Raw genomic sequence first — 18,869 nt, 5'->3', positions numbered from 1 at the left:
GCTCAAGGTAGTAAAGATAAAGACAGATGACCTGCAGTGTGAGGAGCGGGGGCCGGGGGGGTGGGTCATGTAGCCACCTTCTGACTACAGGAACCCCGACAAGTCTCTCTGCCACTTTGAAACACAGTTTTCTTATTACAAAGATGGGACTAACCATACAGTGGTTGGTTATAAAGTGGATTTCTATAAAGAACAAAAGGGATAAAAGCTCTGAAGAAACTCCGTAAATCCTAAAGTCAAATATAGTCAAGTTAATTGTTATTATTAAAAGTTATAATTATATATATATGATTAATTTGTAGACATTTTATATCTAAGGCTCCTCCTTTTCACAGACGCTTAGAAGGTAGCCTTGGAATGAGAGCCCTTTGGATATGGTGCATCTTTCTTTAGACAACTAAAACTCTATAATTTGATGGGTAGGCCATTAGATAGAATCCAAAATGTAGTAAATTAGCTGGGTCCCCTCTGTCTAATGAGGCTGCCTTTGAGAGTCTTCATAAAATCTATAATAATTCTAGGAGGAAAAGTCAATAGCAAACACATTTTGATGGAGCACTCAAAGAAGAGAAGAGAAAAAAGTAATCACTATTAACAAATTCCCCAAACCAAATCCACCCTGTAGTGTCCATGCATAAATATGCTTTCACCAAGAACAGAAGCAATGTGGCAATATGCTAGTAAGGCCAGCACTTTTTTTCTACATATAACTTATGAGCCAAAGCTTTAGTTTTTAAAGATCTTCCAAAATATTCCTATTGCTTCCTCAAATACAGACTGCCTCATTTCCTACAAATTGTTTTTCTAATTCTGTTCAAGAATATCGACTTCATTAAAACTTTAAAGACTTAATCCTGAGTTATGGCTTGATGAGATCTCTGTGGGATGAAAGAAATCAAGAGATCACAGTACCTGCTATTTTATAATGTTCTTACAATGGAAACTTAATTTGTTGATGAGAATGCACTGCTATAGAGAAAATAAGATTAAAACAAATACACACACACACACACACACACACACACACACTCAAAATATCAGTTTAAACTGTAGGGTGGGTTTCTGAAGAGAAAAGCTTGTTTGTTTTTTTTATTTTTTTAACACACATCAAGCCAAATATCATTTAATTAGGCCGATTTTGTAGTTGAGACATGAGTCAGACTTTTAAAAAAGAAAATACAGTAAGAGTCCTTCCTATAAATGTAAAGTATAATCTGTCCTATCTTGATCTATATGTTGACCAGAAAGTATTTTAATCTATAAAAATCTAATTTATGTTCCATAAATCCCATGATTAAGCATTATTTCCCTTTTTCATCAATTTTCTTGTTGAAGTTTCTATATTCTGTAATGTTTTCTTCATCTATATAAAAGAATGTCTTTGACAGTAAAATGTTGAATGATTGTGCTGTTAAATTCTATACATCTACCAAAACAAGTTGGAAGGATACTGAAATATTTTTAACAACACAATTTTTATAACAGCAGAAATAAGGACTCAGAAAAAAAAGACAAATGAAAAGCAATGAAATTTAGTAACATTTATACTTACTTATTTGATTTATTTTACCCACTCAGCGTAAATGTACTGCATCATTTTTAAAAGAGAAGGGCCTAGAAAACCTAATACTTAAGTCATGAAAAATATCTAATGTTTTTTTGACTAGGAATTTTTCCTGATTGCTGATTTTTTTAATGATCTGGTTTAAGGGAAGGAATTAAAATGATATAGAAAAGTAATAAAAATTTAAAAATCACTTAAACTACATGGATTTGGGCTTATCTTGTTACTCTATGCCTTCCAGAGCACTCTCATTTGAAAAATGAATGAGTGATACTGGATGACCTCCAAGGTCCCTGGTCTCTCCAACATTCAGAGAGTTGACAAACAGTTTCCCCTTTCTTGATTATGAATGTTATCCATTACGTGCAGTAACTTTTGAGTCAAAACAGAAATGCTTTTGGAGTCAACCGTTTGTACAGGTGTTTCTATACAAAAGTGTATCCAATGTTGGAAATGAATGAGCTATGTAATTCGCGTGGACATGCTAAGAGCCCAGATGCGGCAAATTAACTGGCGTCAACATTTTAGCAAAATTTTTAGCAGACCTGGCCCATACAGGTATTCCACACATAAATAATAACCCAAATAATAATACAAGCATGCTCTCTTCTTTATCACAAGGTACAAACAGAAATGTTCTACAGACTTTTTTTTGGTTCGATGACTTCAGCCAACTTGCCAGTTCAAGGTCTCCAAAATCTCATTTGCAAAGAGCTGCAATCCATACAGTGCCTAAGGGACTAACTATTGCTATGCTATCTGTATGTCTTCACTATTCGATTTATTGCTATAATGCATGCTAGCTATGGGATGGTCATCTTAGCACCCTAGCTGCCTGACTTAGCCTATACCACCTCCTACCAGTTACCTCCTGTACTGTGCACTATCCCTGTTCTAATTACAAAATAATAATAACAACAACAAGAGTGACAATGGCAGCAGCAGCAATCCCTAATGGTAAACATAAATGCAAAATCTACAAAATTATTTCTATCCGTTAATACAAGACACCCAGCTTTTTTATACTACTTTTTTCAGTGTTGTGTTATGAAGAGCACCAGCAAGACAAGTCAAATGGGTCTAATTCTAGTCCTAATTTTGCCCCAATCTAGCTATGTAATCTTCTATAAATTGCTCTGATTCTAGGATTCCTCATCATAAGTAAGGAGTCTGCTGCACCATCCCAGGATAAGCCATCACGCTGTGCTCCTGGGACGGCATTATTAAAGCTTCTGGTGTGCACCACGGCACTGGAATTGCATGCTATGAGATCCCGCACTGTCACCTCTCATGTTTCAATCGTACAATATCATGATTTTAAAAGTCTGAACCCTTTACCGTGTAATTTCCATACTCCCACTGTGTTGACAAAGTTTCAACCTTATACGCATCAGAACTTAGTGAACTAAGATAAGAAGCTGAGCGACACTTAAGATGTTACCCGTGAAATCAGAAAAACAACTGTGTCCTCTCCCATCCAACATCTGACTTAGTTTCACTGCCTCAGCTCCATTCCCTTAGAAAGTCTGGTCAATGGAACATGTGTCTCAATGACGGAATTTCAGAGTGGAAATTCTTTATTAGGACCACGTATTCCATTTCCCCACTTTATTACGACTTGTGACTCAGTTCATCAGGGAATGGCTTAGGAGGAGAAGTGATTTCAAGAATAACTCAAATGTTAAGTGAAGGTAACATCAAATGCTTACAAAACAAATTCCCTCAAATAGCTTTTCTTTTTGGTGTTTAGCAACTTCCTCCCAATCCAGCTAAAGAATTCTCTCTGGAATTGAGATGTGGAAGGTGCTACCTCTCTATAAATAGGTTCATCCCATGCTATGTGAATCATGGTTGCTGACAGCAAATCAACAGACTAATTATTTGGCTTTGTTAGTAGCGATAATAGCACGCTAACATCTTTCCAAATCTTTTTCCGCACCCCACACTCCGATTCTTCTAAGCTGAGCTTCAGTCCAAACTGAAGGCCATGGTGTACATGTTGGCCTTGTGCTGGGCATGTCTTAACAGGGCCTGTGATCGCTCAGCCAGATTATTATTGTGAGCCGTTAGCTAAATAAAATAAGTCACCAGCCAGGATCCTCTCTGCCAAGACGTACACTATGGAAATGAAAAAAGGGGAGCGGATTAAATAAACACTTTAGAAAACAATAAACTCAGCAATTCCCTCAAATTCTATTTTCTAATGAGATGCTAAGGAAAGAGCCACAGGAAGCAATTTCCCCATGTAAAATTAAGCCATGCAAATTGTTCATCTCCAAATCATCTTCCGCAAGGATCAGGTAAGTCACCCAATCATTTTTATTGCCTGGTTTAGAAGTGAGGAGGCTGGGCAGGCTCTATTCAAAAACATCACTTAATCATCCCAACTAGAGTACAAGAACATACTTCAAAGACTGAAATATGAAAAAAGTTACACTTTTCAGAATTCAGAGCCTTGAAGTTCCTTGTAGGCCACATAAGCCCTCAGAGAAGATGACTCCCAAATGATCCCTGCACAACAGTACAAGGGATTTTATTTGCCCCCACATGAATTATTATACTCTATAAATACAGAACTCCAGTTTTCAAAGAAAGTTTCACCTTATGAAATTAATAGGCCATATTAATTGTATGTAAATCAACAGAGATTTTAGTAGCTCTCGCCTTGGGATCATCATCTCACTGTTTACTCCTGAAATGTACTATTTTGATCGACATCACAGAATAAGAGAAAGAGTCCACTGTGGAGGGAATCATGTCACGAAAACCCACGGGAAAAATGAAAATGAGATGTCTTCTTCTTAAGACTTAATCCTAAATTTCTAAACTAATTCTGAGCCTCACCCGGCCACGCTTTCCTAATGCTTTCCTCACCCCAATGACCCTAGCCCATGTTTCATTTCTGGAACCCAGGAGAACATTACAGTCAGAGTTGCAAAGATGCTAACCGAAACCAGTCAACTGATCACAGAGCAAGCTTTCTATCTAGGCCATATTTCCTTTCGGTTGACCACACCAAGGGGAAGGTATCTGCAAATTGCAAGTGATCCGGCAGGCCACACCCTGAGGATCAATGAAGCCTGGTGGAAGCACAAATCTGGGCAAGTCTGCTTTCATCCTCTCAAGCTGGCCTGGTTTGAGCTGGGGATAAGTACTTGGAAAGGTATCCACTTTCCACTTTGTAAATAAAGATCACACTGAGGACCAACCATGTGAGTTGAGGGACAAAGAAGAGAACTTCAGAAAGGCCTGAACAAGAAAATCTCTGGGAAATCTAAAGTTGTTTTTTTTTTCTTGTTTCTCACACTCCCTTAGGCCCAACTGCAGATACCATGTCTTTTCCTTAATGTCCCAAAAGAAAGTGCGAGTGTGCAAAGGATGGGAGCAATAGGGCAGAAAAGTTCATGACCAGAACCCTGGGAAACCAAGAGAGTGCTGGAGGAAGAGAAGAGGAAAAAGAGGTCTGTGGGCAAGGAAATGAAGGGGCATGTGGGAAAGTGGGGAGGTGAGAACCCCCTGGAACCTCTGAAAGATGCAATATCAGGTGTTGCTGGAGGAAGAGTTAGAAAACGAAAAAAAAAAAAAATTAGGCTCATCTGGTGTCTACTCAGTGTCAGTGTCCAGAACTATGCTAACTGTCAGGGGAGATAACGTTTGTTTGTATTTGGGTCTTCAGCAGGCAGTATGCGCACTGGATGGATGGACGGATGGACGGATGGATGGATGGACGGGAAGCAGAGAGAGGGGTTAGGAAGGAGCCGGCCGCCGCCCTCAAGGATCCTACAGGCTTTATGGGACCAGGAGCATCTAGCCAGGTAGCCCTCATCCTAGCCAAGCCGAGGGCTCATCGAGATAATGAAGTGTTTTCCTGAATGTGGGACCAGAAGCTACCAGCTGCCCTGCCCGAGGGTGACTGAAAGAGAGACGAGGGGAGAAGGGGGACCCCAGGGGGACCCCGGTTCCCTCGGGCGGGTGCCCCGGGCGCTCTGCAAAAGGGGAGAGGGGCGTGAGCTCCGGGGAGCCCACCGCCCGGGCTGCTACTGACCTGGTCTCCGCCTCACCGGCCTCTTGCGGCCGCTGCAGAAGCGCACTTTGCTGAACACCCCGAGGACGTGCCTCTCGCACAGGGAGCGCCCGTCTTTGCTGGGGCTGGAGCGGCGCTTGGAGGCCGACACCCGGTCGCTGTTGGACTCCCTCGCCTGCCGCTTCTGGCGGATCAAGGAGCTGGCTATCGCCGCAGCCATAGCGGCTCAGCGCGGGCCCCAGGCCCCGGCTCCCCTGCGCCCTCGGGCCCGCGCTCCGCGGGGCGAGGGCAGCACCTCGGCGGCCTGCAGGGCCGGGGCAGGCGCGGGGAGGCAAGTGCTAAGGTTCGAGGAGCCTGCGGTGCCGGAGACCCGACGCCCACAAGGTTAGTGAGAGTCTGGGCAGTGGCGACAAAACGTGTGAAAATCCAGATGTAAACTTCCCCGGCCGCTGGCAGCGGGGGCGGGGCGGTCCCAGGCCTTCCAGTTAACTAGACTCTTGCACCCCAAACTTGCACCCTCCCCCGGCGATCCGCGTCCAAGGGGCGGGGGGGGCTCTGGCCACCCTGCTCAGAGTCCCGAGTGGAGGGGTCGCAGGGATGTCCGGAAACAACGAGCCGTGCCCCGCTGGGGAGGCGCAAGCGTGCCCAGGGGTCCGAAGTGCATCCACGCACACATACATACAAGACCCGTTTGCAAAGCAGAGTCCGGGCCGAGGCGGGTAGCGTGCCCCCCGGCAGGAAATACTAAAAAGTGAATAAAACGTTCCTCGAGAAAACAAGCCACCAACCGCCAGCCAGAGAGGAGGAGAGGAAGGCAGCGATTTAACTCCCCGCGGCCCGCAGTTCTGGAGCTTAGGAGGTCCGTCCCGGCTGGGCGAGGTCTACGGAAAGCATCGCGCCGGCTGCGGTGCTCCAGGGCCAGGGCCGGGCCGCCCGAGTTCTGCGATCCCGAGAGGCGCGAAGTGGGAGCGGCGAGCCGGAGTCCGGGTAGGGGCGCGGGCGCGGGCGCGGGGCGGGGGCGCGGGGCGCGGGGCGCGGGGCGCAGGGCGCGGGGCGCGGGCAGCTGTTTCCAGCTGCGGTGCGCGCGCCTCCCCGCCGGCCGCGCTGCGAAGAGAGCGGGAGGCGAGGGGAGGGGGAGGGAGGGAGGGCCGGGGAAGGAGGGAGGGAGGGAGGGAGGGAGGGGGGTGGAGGGAGCGAGGGACGCGCCGACCGAGGGAGGCAGATCCTCGAGGGCCGAAGCACCCCTCGGGGAGAAGCCCGCGGGAGGCGAGCGCCGGGGCTGCGCGGGGTCCCCAGAGCGGGCGCTCCTGCTCTCCGGCTCGCTTTCTGGCACAAGGCGGGCACAGTTGGTGATTATTTAGGGAATCCTAAATCTGGAATGACTCAGTCGTTTAAATAAGCCCCCTCAAAAGGCAGCGATGCCGAAGGTGTCCTCTCCAGCTCGGCGCCCACACGCCGTCCCTGGAGCTCCCCGCCGCGGTCCGCGCGGGGCCGCCGCACCCAGCCGGTCTCCGCACAGGCTCGGGGGGAGGAGGGGGCGCCCTGGCGGGCTCGGGATCAGGCCGTCGCCGCGCGGCCCGCGGGTGCGCAGCTCGCAGGCGGCAGGTCAGCTGCGGCTCACCCGCCGCCCGCGAGGCCGACCCCGGCTCCCGCGCAGCCCATCCCGGCCGAGGACGGCTGCGGCTCCGGCTCCCGCTCCCGCTCCCGCTCCCGCCCCGGGCCGGGGCTGCCCACCGCGGTCCGCGCCGGGAGCGCAGGCGGGGGCCCCCGAGGCCGTCCCGCGCCCCCCGCGGCCGCCGCCAACTCGCCCAACTTGGCGCGCGGGGCCCGCTCAGCGCCGCCGCCCCCCCAGGCCCCGGAGGGGGCGCTCAGGGCCGAGTCCCATTCATGGGCAGAGGCTCGGGGCGCGCCGAGCCTCCCTGCTCCCGGGCGCCCCTCCGCCGCGCAGCCGGCTCGCTCCGCTGGAAACTCCAGGCGGGGACGGCGGCCGCGGACGCCGAGGGGGGACGACAGGCGGCGGCCGCCGGAGCAGCTCTGGGCCGCTCCCCCCGCCCGAGGGCTGGGCAGCGCCCGGGGCAGGGCCGGCCGGGGGTCGGGCTCCGGGCGCGCAGGGAGGCGCGGGCGCTCGGGTCCTCCTCCCTCCCAGGCGCCCTCGGCTCCCAGACTCTCTTCTCCTCCCTCCCTCCCTCCCGTCACCCCTCTCCCCCTTCCCCGTCTCCTGTCTCTCCCCTTCTCGCCTCTCTACGCAATCCTACGTGATTGAGGTTTGGATGAGACATTCTCAGAGGCAGAGTGAAGGAACTGCAGCTCGGGTCTGTGGCGTCCCGTCCCTCCCCCAAGAGAAGACACAAGCACCGGCCGGTTAGGGGCCCCCAGGGCACAAGGAGGGGGGCTCGGCGGGGGAGGAGCTGCGGGACAGCAGTCCACCCTCCCTGAAGCTGGCGCACGCAGAATTGTCGGTTCAGGGAGGAAGGCAGTGGACACTGGACAAAGTAGCAATGGCCTTTCGGGCCCTAATGTCGAGCCCCACCTTCAGCTCATTTTGTAACAGGATAAAGTGCTTCCGCATCCTTGGAACCCAGTTTTCTTGGTTCTACCCAGAAAGCTGCAAAGCAGGTTCTCTCTCCTTAAAATGAGGGATCTGAGTGAGCACCCCGCACAGAGAGGAGAATGCAGGAGGGGTGACGGGGTGACTGTGGGCAAGGGCAGTCAACCACCGGCCTTGGAGTGCAGTCCAGGGCTCCAGGATGCTAGTGATGGCAGATGTTACGGAAAACTCAGCAGAGAAGATGCTGTCACCCAAGTTGAAATGCAGCATGAAAGATTTTGGAAAGGGAAAGGAATAATCACCTTCCATTCCTGCTAAGGTCTGGACCTGGCTCTTCGTTGTATTTAAAAATCTCTCTTCAACTTGTCTTCAGATATCCCTAATCCTGCGCCTCGTCTCTCCACTAAGCATAAAGGGTAGTGCTAGAAGATTAAGTGGATGATTTCCAACAGAAACAAGTATATGTTCGAGACATCCGAATAGAGGGCAAGGACCGTGCAGGCCCAGGAAGCTACTGGATAGGGGACCCGGAGGAGAGGTCCCAGAACTCTCTGGATGTGGGCACAAACCTAGCAGAAATTCACTTAGGCAATGAGAAGGATTGAGGCCTCTGAGGCTGGTTACAGGGAGCACTGTGTCAAACAAGCCTAGGGTGTCTGGGGGCCTGGATATTCCGTGCTGCTGCTGGACATAACAGAAGCAGATGGAGGGTTTATGGGGTGGACAGCTAGGAGGAGGATGGAATAAGCAAGGCTCCGGAGAGGAGTGAATCCCAATTGTCCACACGACACAATCCCCTTCGGCAGTGCAATGTGACTCAGTAAGGACAGTGAACTTGGGATTCTAACTATATAGAACAAGACAGGTAAAAAAGACAAACACACGCACATACACACTCCTCCCAAAGTAAAGCTGAATACATTTTCAAAAATGCATCCCAATAGGGCAAGGAATCCATTGATAACATTGTCAATTAGGGAAGTGTTCACATTTCACAGATAAAATCATTTTCCTTCCTTGGCTACCAGAAGTAACTTTTCTCATTGTCGAGGAAGGCAGGCACAGACAGTACTGGCTGGCTTTGGGAGCCCCTGGCCTCTTGCAGCTCAACACCCCAAAAGGAAAAGGTCAGCTAAGGTGAGGAGGAATACAGGGAAATGGGCAAGCGAGGGATGTGTGGTGAGGCCCTGAGGAAATCATTGCTAAACTTGGAGTATCTTATCCTCAAAATGGGCATAATCATTCCCATCTACCTCACAGAACTGAATATGTATGTGCAAGCATTTTGAAAACTGGAAAATGCCAAATGAGTGCAAGAGATGATGACTGTTTGTTTTTATTTTTTTTTTAAGAAAATGCATGATACTCTTCTGAGATGCTTTTTTTAAATGCAGATTCCCAATGGTTTCTCAGAACATGAAGCATAAGTCTCTGAGTAGTGGAGGCCAGGAATTTGAGTTTTTAACAAGTTTTTCATGTGTCAGAGCTTGAGAGTTTTATTCACACTCATACACACACACACACACACACACACACACACAAACACACACAATGTAGATAATACTAGGAGGAAGAAATTAACTCAGCCTCTCCAAATCTAGCACTTCCACAGAATTGTAATCCTGTGATTCCCACTCCCCCAAAAAGAAAAGCCTGGGAAGAGAATGTGTGTTATCTAATCTTTGCATGTGTTGGGTCTTTTTTTCTGCAGGTTTATGCAAAATGAACATAGTTTGATGCAGAAGGAAACCAATGTGGTGGCACAAGATAGAAGAGGGTGATGGGGCAGGAGATGAAAAAGCAGACAACACTTGTTTGAAGTTCTCCTCTTGGTCTTGACATGCCAGCATCAAGTCAGGCATTTAAGGAACAAAATAAAAACAACAAATGGGAGCTTTCTGAGAGTGACACTATTCCTGTCTTTAGATCTCTATTAAAAGAATGTGGTGTTTTCCATTCGATTAGACAACAAAGACTATCTTCTTCTTGCACCTCTGAAGCTGTTGTCAGAGTGCTCCTGTGGCTGCTGAGCCCTGGCAGTCCTCCTCAGCATCCTTTACTTTATTTACTCCATTTCCTCAATGAGAAGAAGAGGTAAGTCTCAGGACCTCTGAGAAGTTATCTAGGATCTCTGCACACAACTGTTCAGTTTAGAAGCAAAGTAGCTTCTAAACTTTAAGTCAGCTTTTTGTTATCCAGAAATTCATAACCTGGGCCACCAAATGTCAGGAATCTTCCTCCCCAGTTACACGGGCATTTCAGCATCTTTGCGTTTGGGCATCAGGAATGAGATTAAATCAGCCTACTGATGATTTAGGTAAAACCATTTTTAAAGGGCAATATCTCAGAGATAACAATACCTTGATGTTTATGATGTCTTTCTTTGACCAACTTGAAAATCTTACCTTCACAATTCTGAAGGCATCATGGTTGGAAGCAGTTTTAATTACTTTGGAGAAAGTTGTCAGATACACACTGAAAGGATACGTATGGAGTTGTGTTTCTATTTCTTTTTTTTTTTTTAATTTTTTTTTTTTTATGATAGTCACAGAGAGAGAGAGAGAGAGGGGCAGAGACATAGGCAGAAGGAGAAGCAGGCTCCATGCACCGGGAGCCCGACGTGGGATTCGATCCTGGGTCTCCAGGATCGCGCCCTGGGCCAAAGGCAGGCGCTAAACCGCTGCGCCACCCAGGGATCCCTGTGTTTCTATTTCTGACCTCGACTCAAGCAAATAAAGCATGGACAGTCTTAATCATGTCCATATTTTAAAAGCGAAAAACACAGAACGTTAAATAGTCTTTCCCTTCTACACATGCCAAGCCTTCTAACTCCCACCATCAAACTCTTAGGGTCACTGTCACTTGAAACCTTGAATTGAAACCACAATTCACTTGAAACCTTGAATTGAGCACAGGGTACATATAAGGCTCTACTTTGGTTATCAAGGAGAACTCTATACACCCTCTACAATCTTCCTGCCCTCAATGAACTTACAGTACATGTCATCAGGAACTTACTTAACTCTTAATCACCCACTAGCTGTATGCTACTGGACAAGTTATCCAGTCTGTCTAAACCACATTTGCAAAACAGGTCAGCGATCACGACACCAGCAGTACCTATCTAACTGAGCTGTTGCAAGCCTCAAAGAAGATGTGATAATAACATAAAGTATTAGAATGAGCATGCTGTCATTAAAATATCCATTTAAGGGGATCCGTGGGTGGCTCAGCGGTTTAGCTCCTGCCTTCGGCCCAGGGCGTGGTCCTGGGGGTCCCCGGATCGAGTCCCGCTTCAGGCTCCCTGGGTGGAGCCTGTTTCTCTGTCTGCCTGTGTCTCTGCCTCTCTCTCTCTCTCTCTGGGTCTCTCATGAATAAATAAAGAAAATATATATATATATATATATATATATATATATATATATATATATATCCATTTAAATCAAGTCCTGCAGTAAAACCCAGACTTCCCAAAACAGGAAAACATACCTTGTGATTCATACACATCATCATTCACTCCTGGACATGATGTATTTAATGAAGGCTGGATCTACTTGAAATGAATGATTAACTTTGACATTGTAATGGCAAACAAAATTTTCATTAGTGGAATATTGTCAATGTCCTTGCCTGTTAGGAACACAAAGGAGTGCAGTTCTGCTCATATATCATCCTTCTCTGAGATTAGGCCCCTGACTCAAAGCTTGGCGAACATGAGCTCATTGGGCTCTGACACAGCAAGCTTGACAGGCAGAAGAAGACCTTTCCTCCATGAATTTTATCTCATGAAGGAGTGGCACTTCCTTTTATTTTTGCCTTTCTCTGCCAGATTGTCAGTGAAAATAGGTTGGCAAAAGCAAAATAAACAATTAACTTTCTAATAATCTGTGAATTCCTTTACACAACACATTTCTTTGTGGACCTTTATCCAATAGCTCAGTAACTGCATTTTTACATCTTATGTGTTTGGTTTTGATCATTTCTCAAAATAGGAAAGACAATAGATTTAATTCTCTCTGACATACATCAGGGGTGGTGTCCTTATTGCCCAAGTAGAGAAATTATCAATGTTTCAAAAAATTTCTGTTTTGATAAGAAATATAAGGTACACTGATGTGAGCCAATGCTAAGCACCCTGCAGCTCTAACTGCACTGTAATTATGGACACATTGAATCCTTATAACAACCCTATGAGGTAGGTTCTGTCATTATCCTCATTTTATAAATGAAGAAAGTGTGTCACAAAGAGGTTCAGTTGCTTAATCAAGGTCACCCACTTAAGAATTAGTAGAGTTCAGGTGTAACCCACAGAATTCATTTCCAGAGCGTCCCTTTTATTCTCTGTGTTACACTGTATGTCAATAAAAACATGCTATCATACACAATTATAATCATGCAATAAAACTAATAAAATAAGAAAGCAAATTTCACTTGCATTTATATAGCTTTCTACTGCTTAGAAATCATCTCCCCCCCCAAAAAAAAAGGAAAGAAATCATCTTCTGTGTATTAGCTCAGTGAGACTCCCAACAACCTTGAGAAGAAAGTTAAAGGAACAATAGTAACCCAATTTTACTGACAAACTAAGACTCCAATAAGTGATGACATCCCCCAAGGTCACACAACAGATGAGTGAGGATCTAGGAGTTTAATCCAGGTCTTTTGATCTCAAGGTCTCTCACGTCCTAAAATCACAGAGAAAAAATGGGAATGTTGAATGTCTTTTCATTCACTAACCTCTAGTACTCACTAACAGGGCTTCACATTTGGTAAACTGAGCTTGAAGAGATCACTCAATATTGGAGGGGAAGGGACCCAAGTGTCCCAAATCTTCTGCAGCTTGTACTTCTCTCTGGGCCACAGAGCTAAGGTAAAGGGGCAACATTCCCACCCTTGGCCATGAGAGGATACCCTCTAATTCTGAGACTGTGTCCTCCTCTTTTGATCAGTAATTCAAGTTGAGCTTCATAAGAATACTACGGGGAAACTAAGTCAAAATAGGGATTAAATGGGTGCCTGGGTGGCTCAGTAGGCTAAGCATCTGCCTTCTGCTCAGGTCATAACCAGGGTCCTGGTATAGAGCCCCACATTGGGCTCCCAGCTCAGTGGGGAGTCTGCTTCTCCCTCTCCCTCTGCCCACCTCTCCACCTGCGTGTGCTCTCTCATTCTCTGTTAAATAAATAAAATCCTAAAATAAATAAATAAATAAATAAATAGGAATTAGAGAAATTTATAAGAGGACAAATTTCCATTTCTTCCATTCTTGTTCCTAAAAAAGTAGACCTTAGTTTGGCTTGAACCTCATGGTTGGCACTTGGTTATTTTCCTTCCCAGCTGGATTGAGGACGTTAGAAAGTCTTTCTTCACTGACTCACTATCATTTTAGCCCCTTTCTAATTTCCACTGTCACTGATCCAGAGATACCTCTTCCTTCTAGAAGGGAAATGTAGCTGGAAGATCCTCATGAGAATATAAACCCATAAGGACAGGGAGGTTACCGATTTTGTTTATTTTTTAACTCCAGTACCTAAAATAGCATTAAGTATGTAGCATGTGCTCATTAAATTCTTGAGTAAATTAATCAATGAAATTAATTAATTAACCCATTCATCTATCCATCTTAAAGTAAAAAATGAAGCATTTATTCTTACATCAAAAAACAAACTCAGCTAACTCAGGGGTAGTCTTAATATCTCCAAGTTGATCATTTTGCTTTATCAAAACCCTTTAAAGTTGTCTGCCTAAATTCAATCCATCTGTTAAAATCTGATTGCCTGAGAGGGAACACTACCTAGATTTCTGCCCTTAGCAACACCAATCCCCAATATTTAGGTCTATAGTCTTAGTTCAGATCTCTTTCTCTCAATCTCTCTTTCAACCTGTCTCTCTGTCTCTCTCACTGTGTGTCTCTCACTCACATACACACACACAATCAGTCTCACATAAGAGAAGGAATATAACAATAAGGAAAAGAAACACCACAGACATCAGATAAAATAAGTAGTCAATTTTTAAACTCTCAGAATATGATCAAAATGACCTTAAAAGGTCTTGACAGTCCTAACATCCATGCTGTCAGCCATCTTTACTGAGCTTCTTTCTCCATGGACCATTCCTAGTTGCTCTCATTCCTAAATTTAGATCCCAAATTTTCAGGGACTAGATCTTGTTGAAATAGCAGTCTCTTACAGCACCCAGCAAATGACTGACACTCAAACTGTACTATTAAAATTGTAACAAATTCATATTTTTGTCCACTGGGTGCTGTTAAAATAACACTGAAAGATCACACTGGTCCTGTGCTCATAGGTATTTGGTATTGAGTATGGCTCTATTGGAAATGACTGAAATACACAAACTGGTTAGGGAAAACTATCAAGGGATCAAATGGGAGTTTGGACAAGGTGACCAGTGAGGTCATTTCTAGTCCTAAGTTTCAGGAATTCTCTAAAAATGAATGGAAAGCAGAAAGAATATATAATTTAGAGTAAATAATTTGTCCTTGCATAAAGTTACCTAGCCTACCTGAGCCTAAGTTTGTTTGCCTGTAAAATGACTGCTATATAGGATGTAGATTAATTAAAGTAATATATTGAAAAAAAGCACAAATTTTTAAAACAAAGAAAAATATGAATGAGTCAATGAATAAATGAGTGAGTAAATGGATGAGTTGATGAGTGGATAGATGAATGAAATATAGTACCTTTCATCTAAAAATATCTAAATTCACATTTTACGAGAAGCAAAATTGCTCAAAACCAAAGTAAAAAATATTTAGCAAGCTTCCTTTCAGAATAGTAGGGAAGCAAACAAGAAAATGTTTGAAAATTCTGGAGTAGTAAATGAAAGTATTTAGTAAAATTCTCATTCACTTAAAAATATTTTTCACAAGAACACAGCAAGGGAGCAAGAGATCCCATTCCTTTCTCCACATTTTGACAGCTCTTCTTCTCATCTCTAAAAGAGGATAAGACAAGGAAATAGCCATAGCTGGCTTTTAAAAGATAAGTAACTAGAAGCATTTACTATATGCTGAGGACAAAAAATCAGGGAAAGAATGTTGACTTCATGCTAAAATAACTGGACATCATTATTTAAAACAATATTCTAAGTAAAATCATCTTATGAAATTAGAAATAGAATTTGGAAGAGAGAACCATGACTTAAATTTTCTATTCCTATAAGGATCTAGTACTTTGACTAGAGCAGATACTCTGTAACTGTGTATATAGATTTGGTTTTAACTTGAAAATAATAAATGTTCAGGATGAGCAAGAATAGTCTCAAATTTTACCTTAAAGAAAACCTTAGGCAAACTTTTATTAATAGTGGTATCACCTTGAGTCTCTGATAGCATCATTTAAGTAGTAGCTATAATAAAAAAGAAACAAATGTCTGATAACTATAGTAGAAAACACCCGGTCTTAATCTGGGAATGTGTTCCCCTTATCCCCTTTGTACATCTAGCACAGACATTGAACTACTGTTCTCTGATAATGCAACCTTGATAAACTCCTAGGGTAAACCAACACCATTCGCCTGGGGGAAAGATTATTCTCGAAAGTGAGTAGAAAGTCATAGTTTCAGGCATCAGATAAAAGAGACCTAGACCTGAAAAGTTACATTTAAAGTTCCAAAAAGGAGGCATGCCTTTCTTTCTTGTCCCTGAATTTTGAGCAATCCATTCAGACCTACAGTTGTTCTGACTGTCAGGGGAAGAGACGCTCTAGCAAGTAAAATCAGGCCAGAAACTGTACAGAAAAACAATCTCAAAGGCACTCCTAAGACACTGGTCTGGAGCTATAGACTCTGGGGAGTGAATCGTATCAAGTTATCTAGATGTTAGTTGCAAATTCTCTCCATGTTGTGATTTCCTCTGTTACACACTGGCCTTCAATATAGTCTTATATTAACCCCATTTTCATTTTAATCAAGCAATCATTGGGTTTTCCTTACAGAGTCCATATTAATTAGTTAGAACCATGCAAAAACATCAACTGAAAACTATGTTCAAAGTACAGGTTAAAAGTATCTGAAGAAAAGGAAGAAGAGGGTAGGAAAAGACAAAGGAAACTAAAATTTATCAGGCAACCGCAATCGACCAGGGACAGTGCTGGGCACTCTACAAATTATTTTACTTAATCGTCATGACAGTCCTACAGGGCCAACATCATTTTCCACCTGTACAATGAGAAAACTGAAGGTGAGAAAGGTTAGTCAATTGTCTGAAGCATTAGTCCAGTCAAGAATTCAAATCTAGTTTAGCAGACTCCAAATCCAAGGCTCTCTTCATGCCTGTCTTCAGATGATGAATTAATATGAATTAATAAGGAGACCCTTTATATTCTTGAAGTGTTAAAAAAAAAAGTTAGGATCGCCATGGACTAAGGCCATTCAGAAGTTCAGTCAGAGGCATCCAGACTAGTTGTTTCCTGATGATCATGGCCTCATTTGAAGTACTAGTTTAATAACTAGAGCCAAGGAAAGAAAAATTGAAAGAAGTGATGTCTATCTCCAAGTGTCTAAAGATGTTTTTCTTGGAAAAAGAAAGAGGTATCCTGTGTAGCCAGAGGCAAACCTGGGTTCAGTTAAGCAGTTTTATACAAGATAGTGCAGCTCAACAGTGAAATAGACGGTTTCACAAAAAGGGGAAGTGAGCTCCCCATCATCAGAGACATTCAAGTAAGAGCAATACTAGAGGAAGTACAGGAGGAGGGTTCCACGAGCTGAGATGCATATTCTATAAAATGGTTACAGTTAGCACTGCTGGGGTGGAAAATAAAACAGAATCACTATAGGCTGCATCCAAGGCAATACTTGAAAAAAAAAATTTTTTTTAAGAAATTTAAAAGACAAGGGTGAATGAATGATCAAACTGATTCCTAGTGAAAACATGATGGTAAAATGGAACAAGATGTGAGATTCAAGGAGACCGTCAAGGAAGACATATCAAGATACCATGTGATGAAAGCACACGGCTAACAGTTACCTTATATGGCGTATTAAGATGGCATAGCTGATTAAAGGCGTTGCTCCTCAATGAACAGTTGAGCAGTTAAACGATCATGTTCCTATGAGGTACAGTGTTCTAGAGCAAGGAAAAGGAGACCTGAACCTATTAAAATATAAGTGAGAAAAGCTCCCCAGGAAAGGCCAGTGTCAAAAGCCTCCAAGGTGTTAGTTAAAAGTATAGTGGATTCTGTGGAGGACAGTCACAGAATTCCTTCTGGATTCCTGTGTAGGAAAGATCACACTTGAGATAAGAGATTCTAAAGTAACCAAAAGCTAACAGCTTAAAGGTGAACAGAGAACCAAAGGGAAATGATTTGCAGGGCAAAAGATATTATTAGGAACTCTATGAAGGTTCCCTGAATAGAAGGTCTTGTGTAGGTAAACTATTAGGGTCATAATGGAAATGTGAAAAGCAAATAGTTATCGGCCTCCAGTTCCAATTGTCTACTACAAGACCTACCATTTCTACTATCAGTAATCATAGAGAAATCTGGAGATTCAATTTATGGTAGAAAGAAGGACATATTTAAATCTATGTACACATTCACAGCTTTTAATATAGTATCTTTGATTTCATTTTTTAGAAAGAAAAAGGAGAATCACAACTCCGGAAAACTCAAAACCAATTTGAGAAAACTTAGTATAAACTGAGAAAAATTCTTACAAAATGATTTCTCAACTCAAGGTTCCAAAACACGGGAAGGAAGATGGAATGACAGTAGATGGTGGATCAACAGTTGTCATTATTTGTGATGTCAGAGATTTGAAAAGCCAATCATCTTGTTGCCTGATGTGCAATTTTTAACTTATTATACACACGGTAATTGGAAAGTATAAGCACGTGTCCCACAGAGTGACATTTTTGAGAAGAAAATTGTGTGACCATAGAAAGGTCATTTAACTAGTTTAATAACTAGTTTAAACTATGTATCAGTTTACTCCTCTATAAAATGAGAAATTTTAAAAAGAGTAACAGATGATCTTTACATTTTGAATCCTCCAATGGAAGGTTACTTTTGGAAGGGTCCTGGAACCAGGAGTGACATTCAATTTTAGGGATTCTAAATAACAACAACAAAATAATATATAATCTAACCTGCCCAAATATTTTCAACGTGACCACTTACTTGAAAAAGAAAGGACACTAGTAACTGTAGCAAAGACTGTCATGAGAATAAATGACCCCAATTTCAACGATACTCTCTAAAGCAGCTAAATTCTCCCAATTTTCGTTTAGACTTGATCCCTGTATCGCTGAGTGGGTGGAGGTGGAGGAGGAATGAGAAATGATGAAGTGCTCTTGTGAGGATGGCACAAAACAAAATAAAGCTATTCCCATCTAGTTGGACTTTGGAGGTTGTGTTTTCTTCTTCCTTTGTACCATATCTAAATAGATCAGGAAATTTTAGATGACTCTTAATAAGCAGTTTTGTAATAATTCATATCAAAGAAAGAGATAATTCTACAATGAGGAGAGTCAACAGAAGCAATATGTTTTAATAGGCCTACTCTTAGCTGGACTTGAAATCTCATTCTCATGCTATTTGCTCAATATGGAATCTTGGACAGATTATTCCTCTTCTCTATGTATCTATCTATTTTCCCATTCTGAGAATGAGATAAACCAAATGATCACTAAGATCCCTTCTCTCTCTAAAATTCTATGGTTCAAATTATAATGCTCACCACATCACAGAAAACTCTCAAAAAGCAGACTAGGA

The 18,869-nt window shown here is 43.6% G+C and overlaps 1 protein-coding gene across 3 annotated transcripts in view; it reads right to left on the bottom strand.

Annotated features, from left to right (window-relative positions):
• The window catches only part of FGF12 (fibroblast growth factor 12), a 550,074-nt gene that overhangs the window by 243,996 nt on the left and 287,209 nt on the right, over positions 1 to 18,869 (bottom strand). Inside the window, exon 1 of one of the 3 annotated variants that reach the window (XM_041732037.1) lies at positions 5,610 to 6,659. The exons of the other annotated variants lie outside the window; for them this stretch is intronic. Within the exon in view, the coding sequence (XP_041587971.1) occupies positions 5,610 to 5,808 (199 nt within the window). The 5' untranslated portion in view covers positions 5,809 to 6,659. Of the gene's footprint in view, positions 1 to 5,609; positions 6,660 to 18,869 lie in introns of those variants that run through there. 3 annotated transcript variants of the gene reach the window in all.

The sequence above is a fragment of the Vulpes lagopus genome, chromosome 17 (genome assembly GCF_018345385.1).
Source record: "Vulpes lagopus strain Blue_001 chromosome 17, ASM1834538v1, whole genome shotgun sequence".
Taxonomy (NCBI): Eukaryota; Metazoa; Chordata; class Mammalia; order Carnivora; family Canidae; genus Vulpes; species Vulpes lagopus.
The sequence above is the reverse complement of the archived record's forward strand: the minus strand, read 5'-3'. Positions and strand labels throughout refer to the sequence as shown.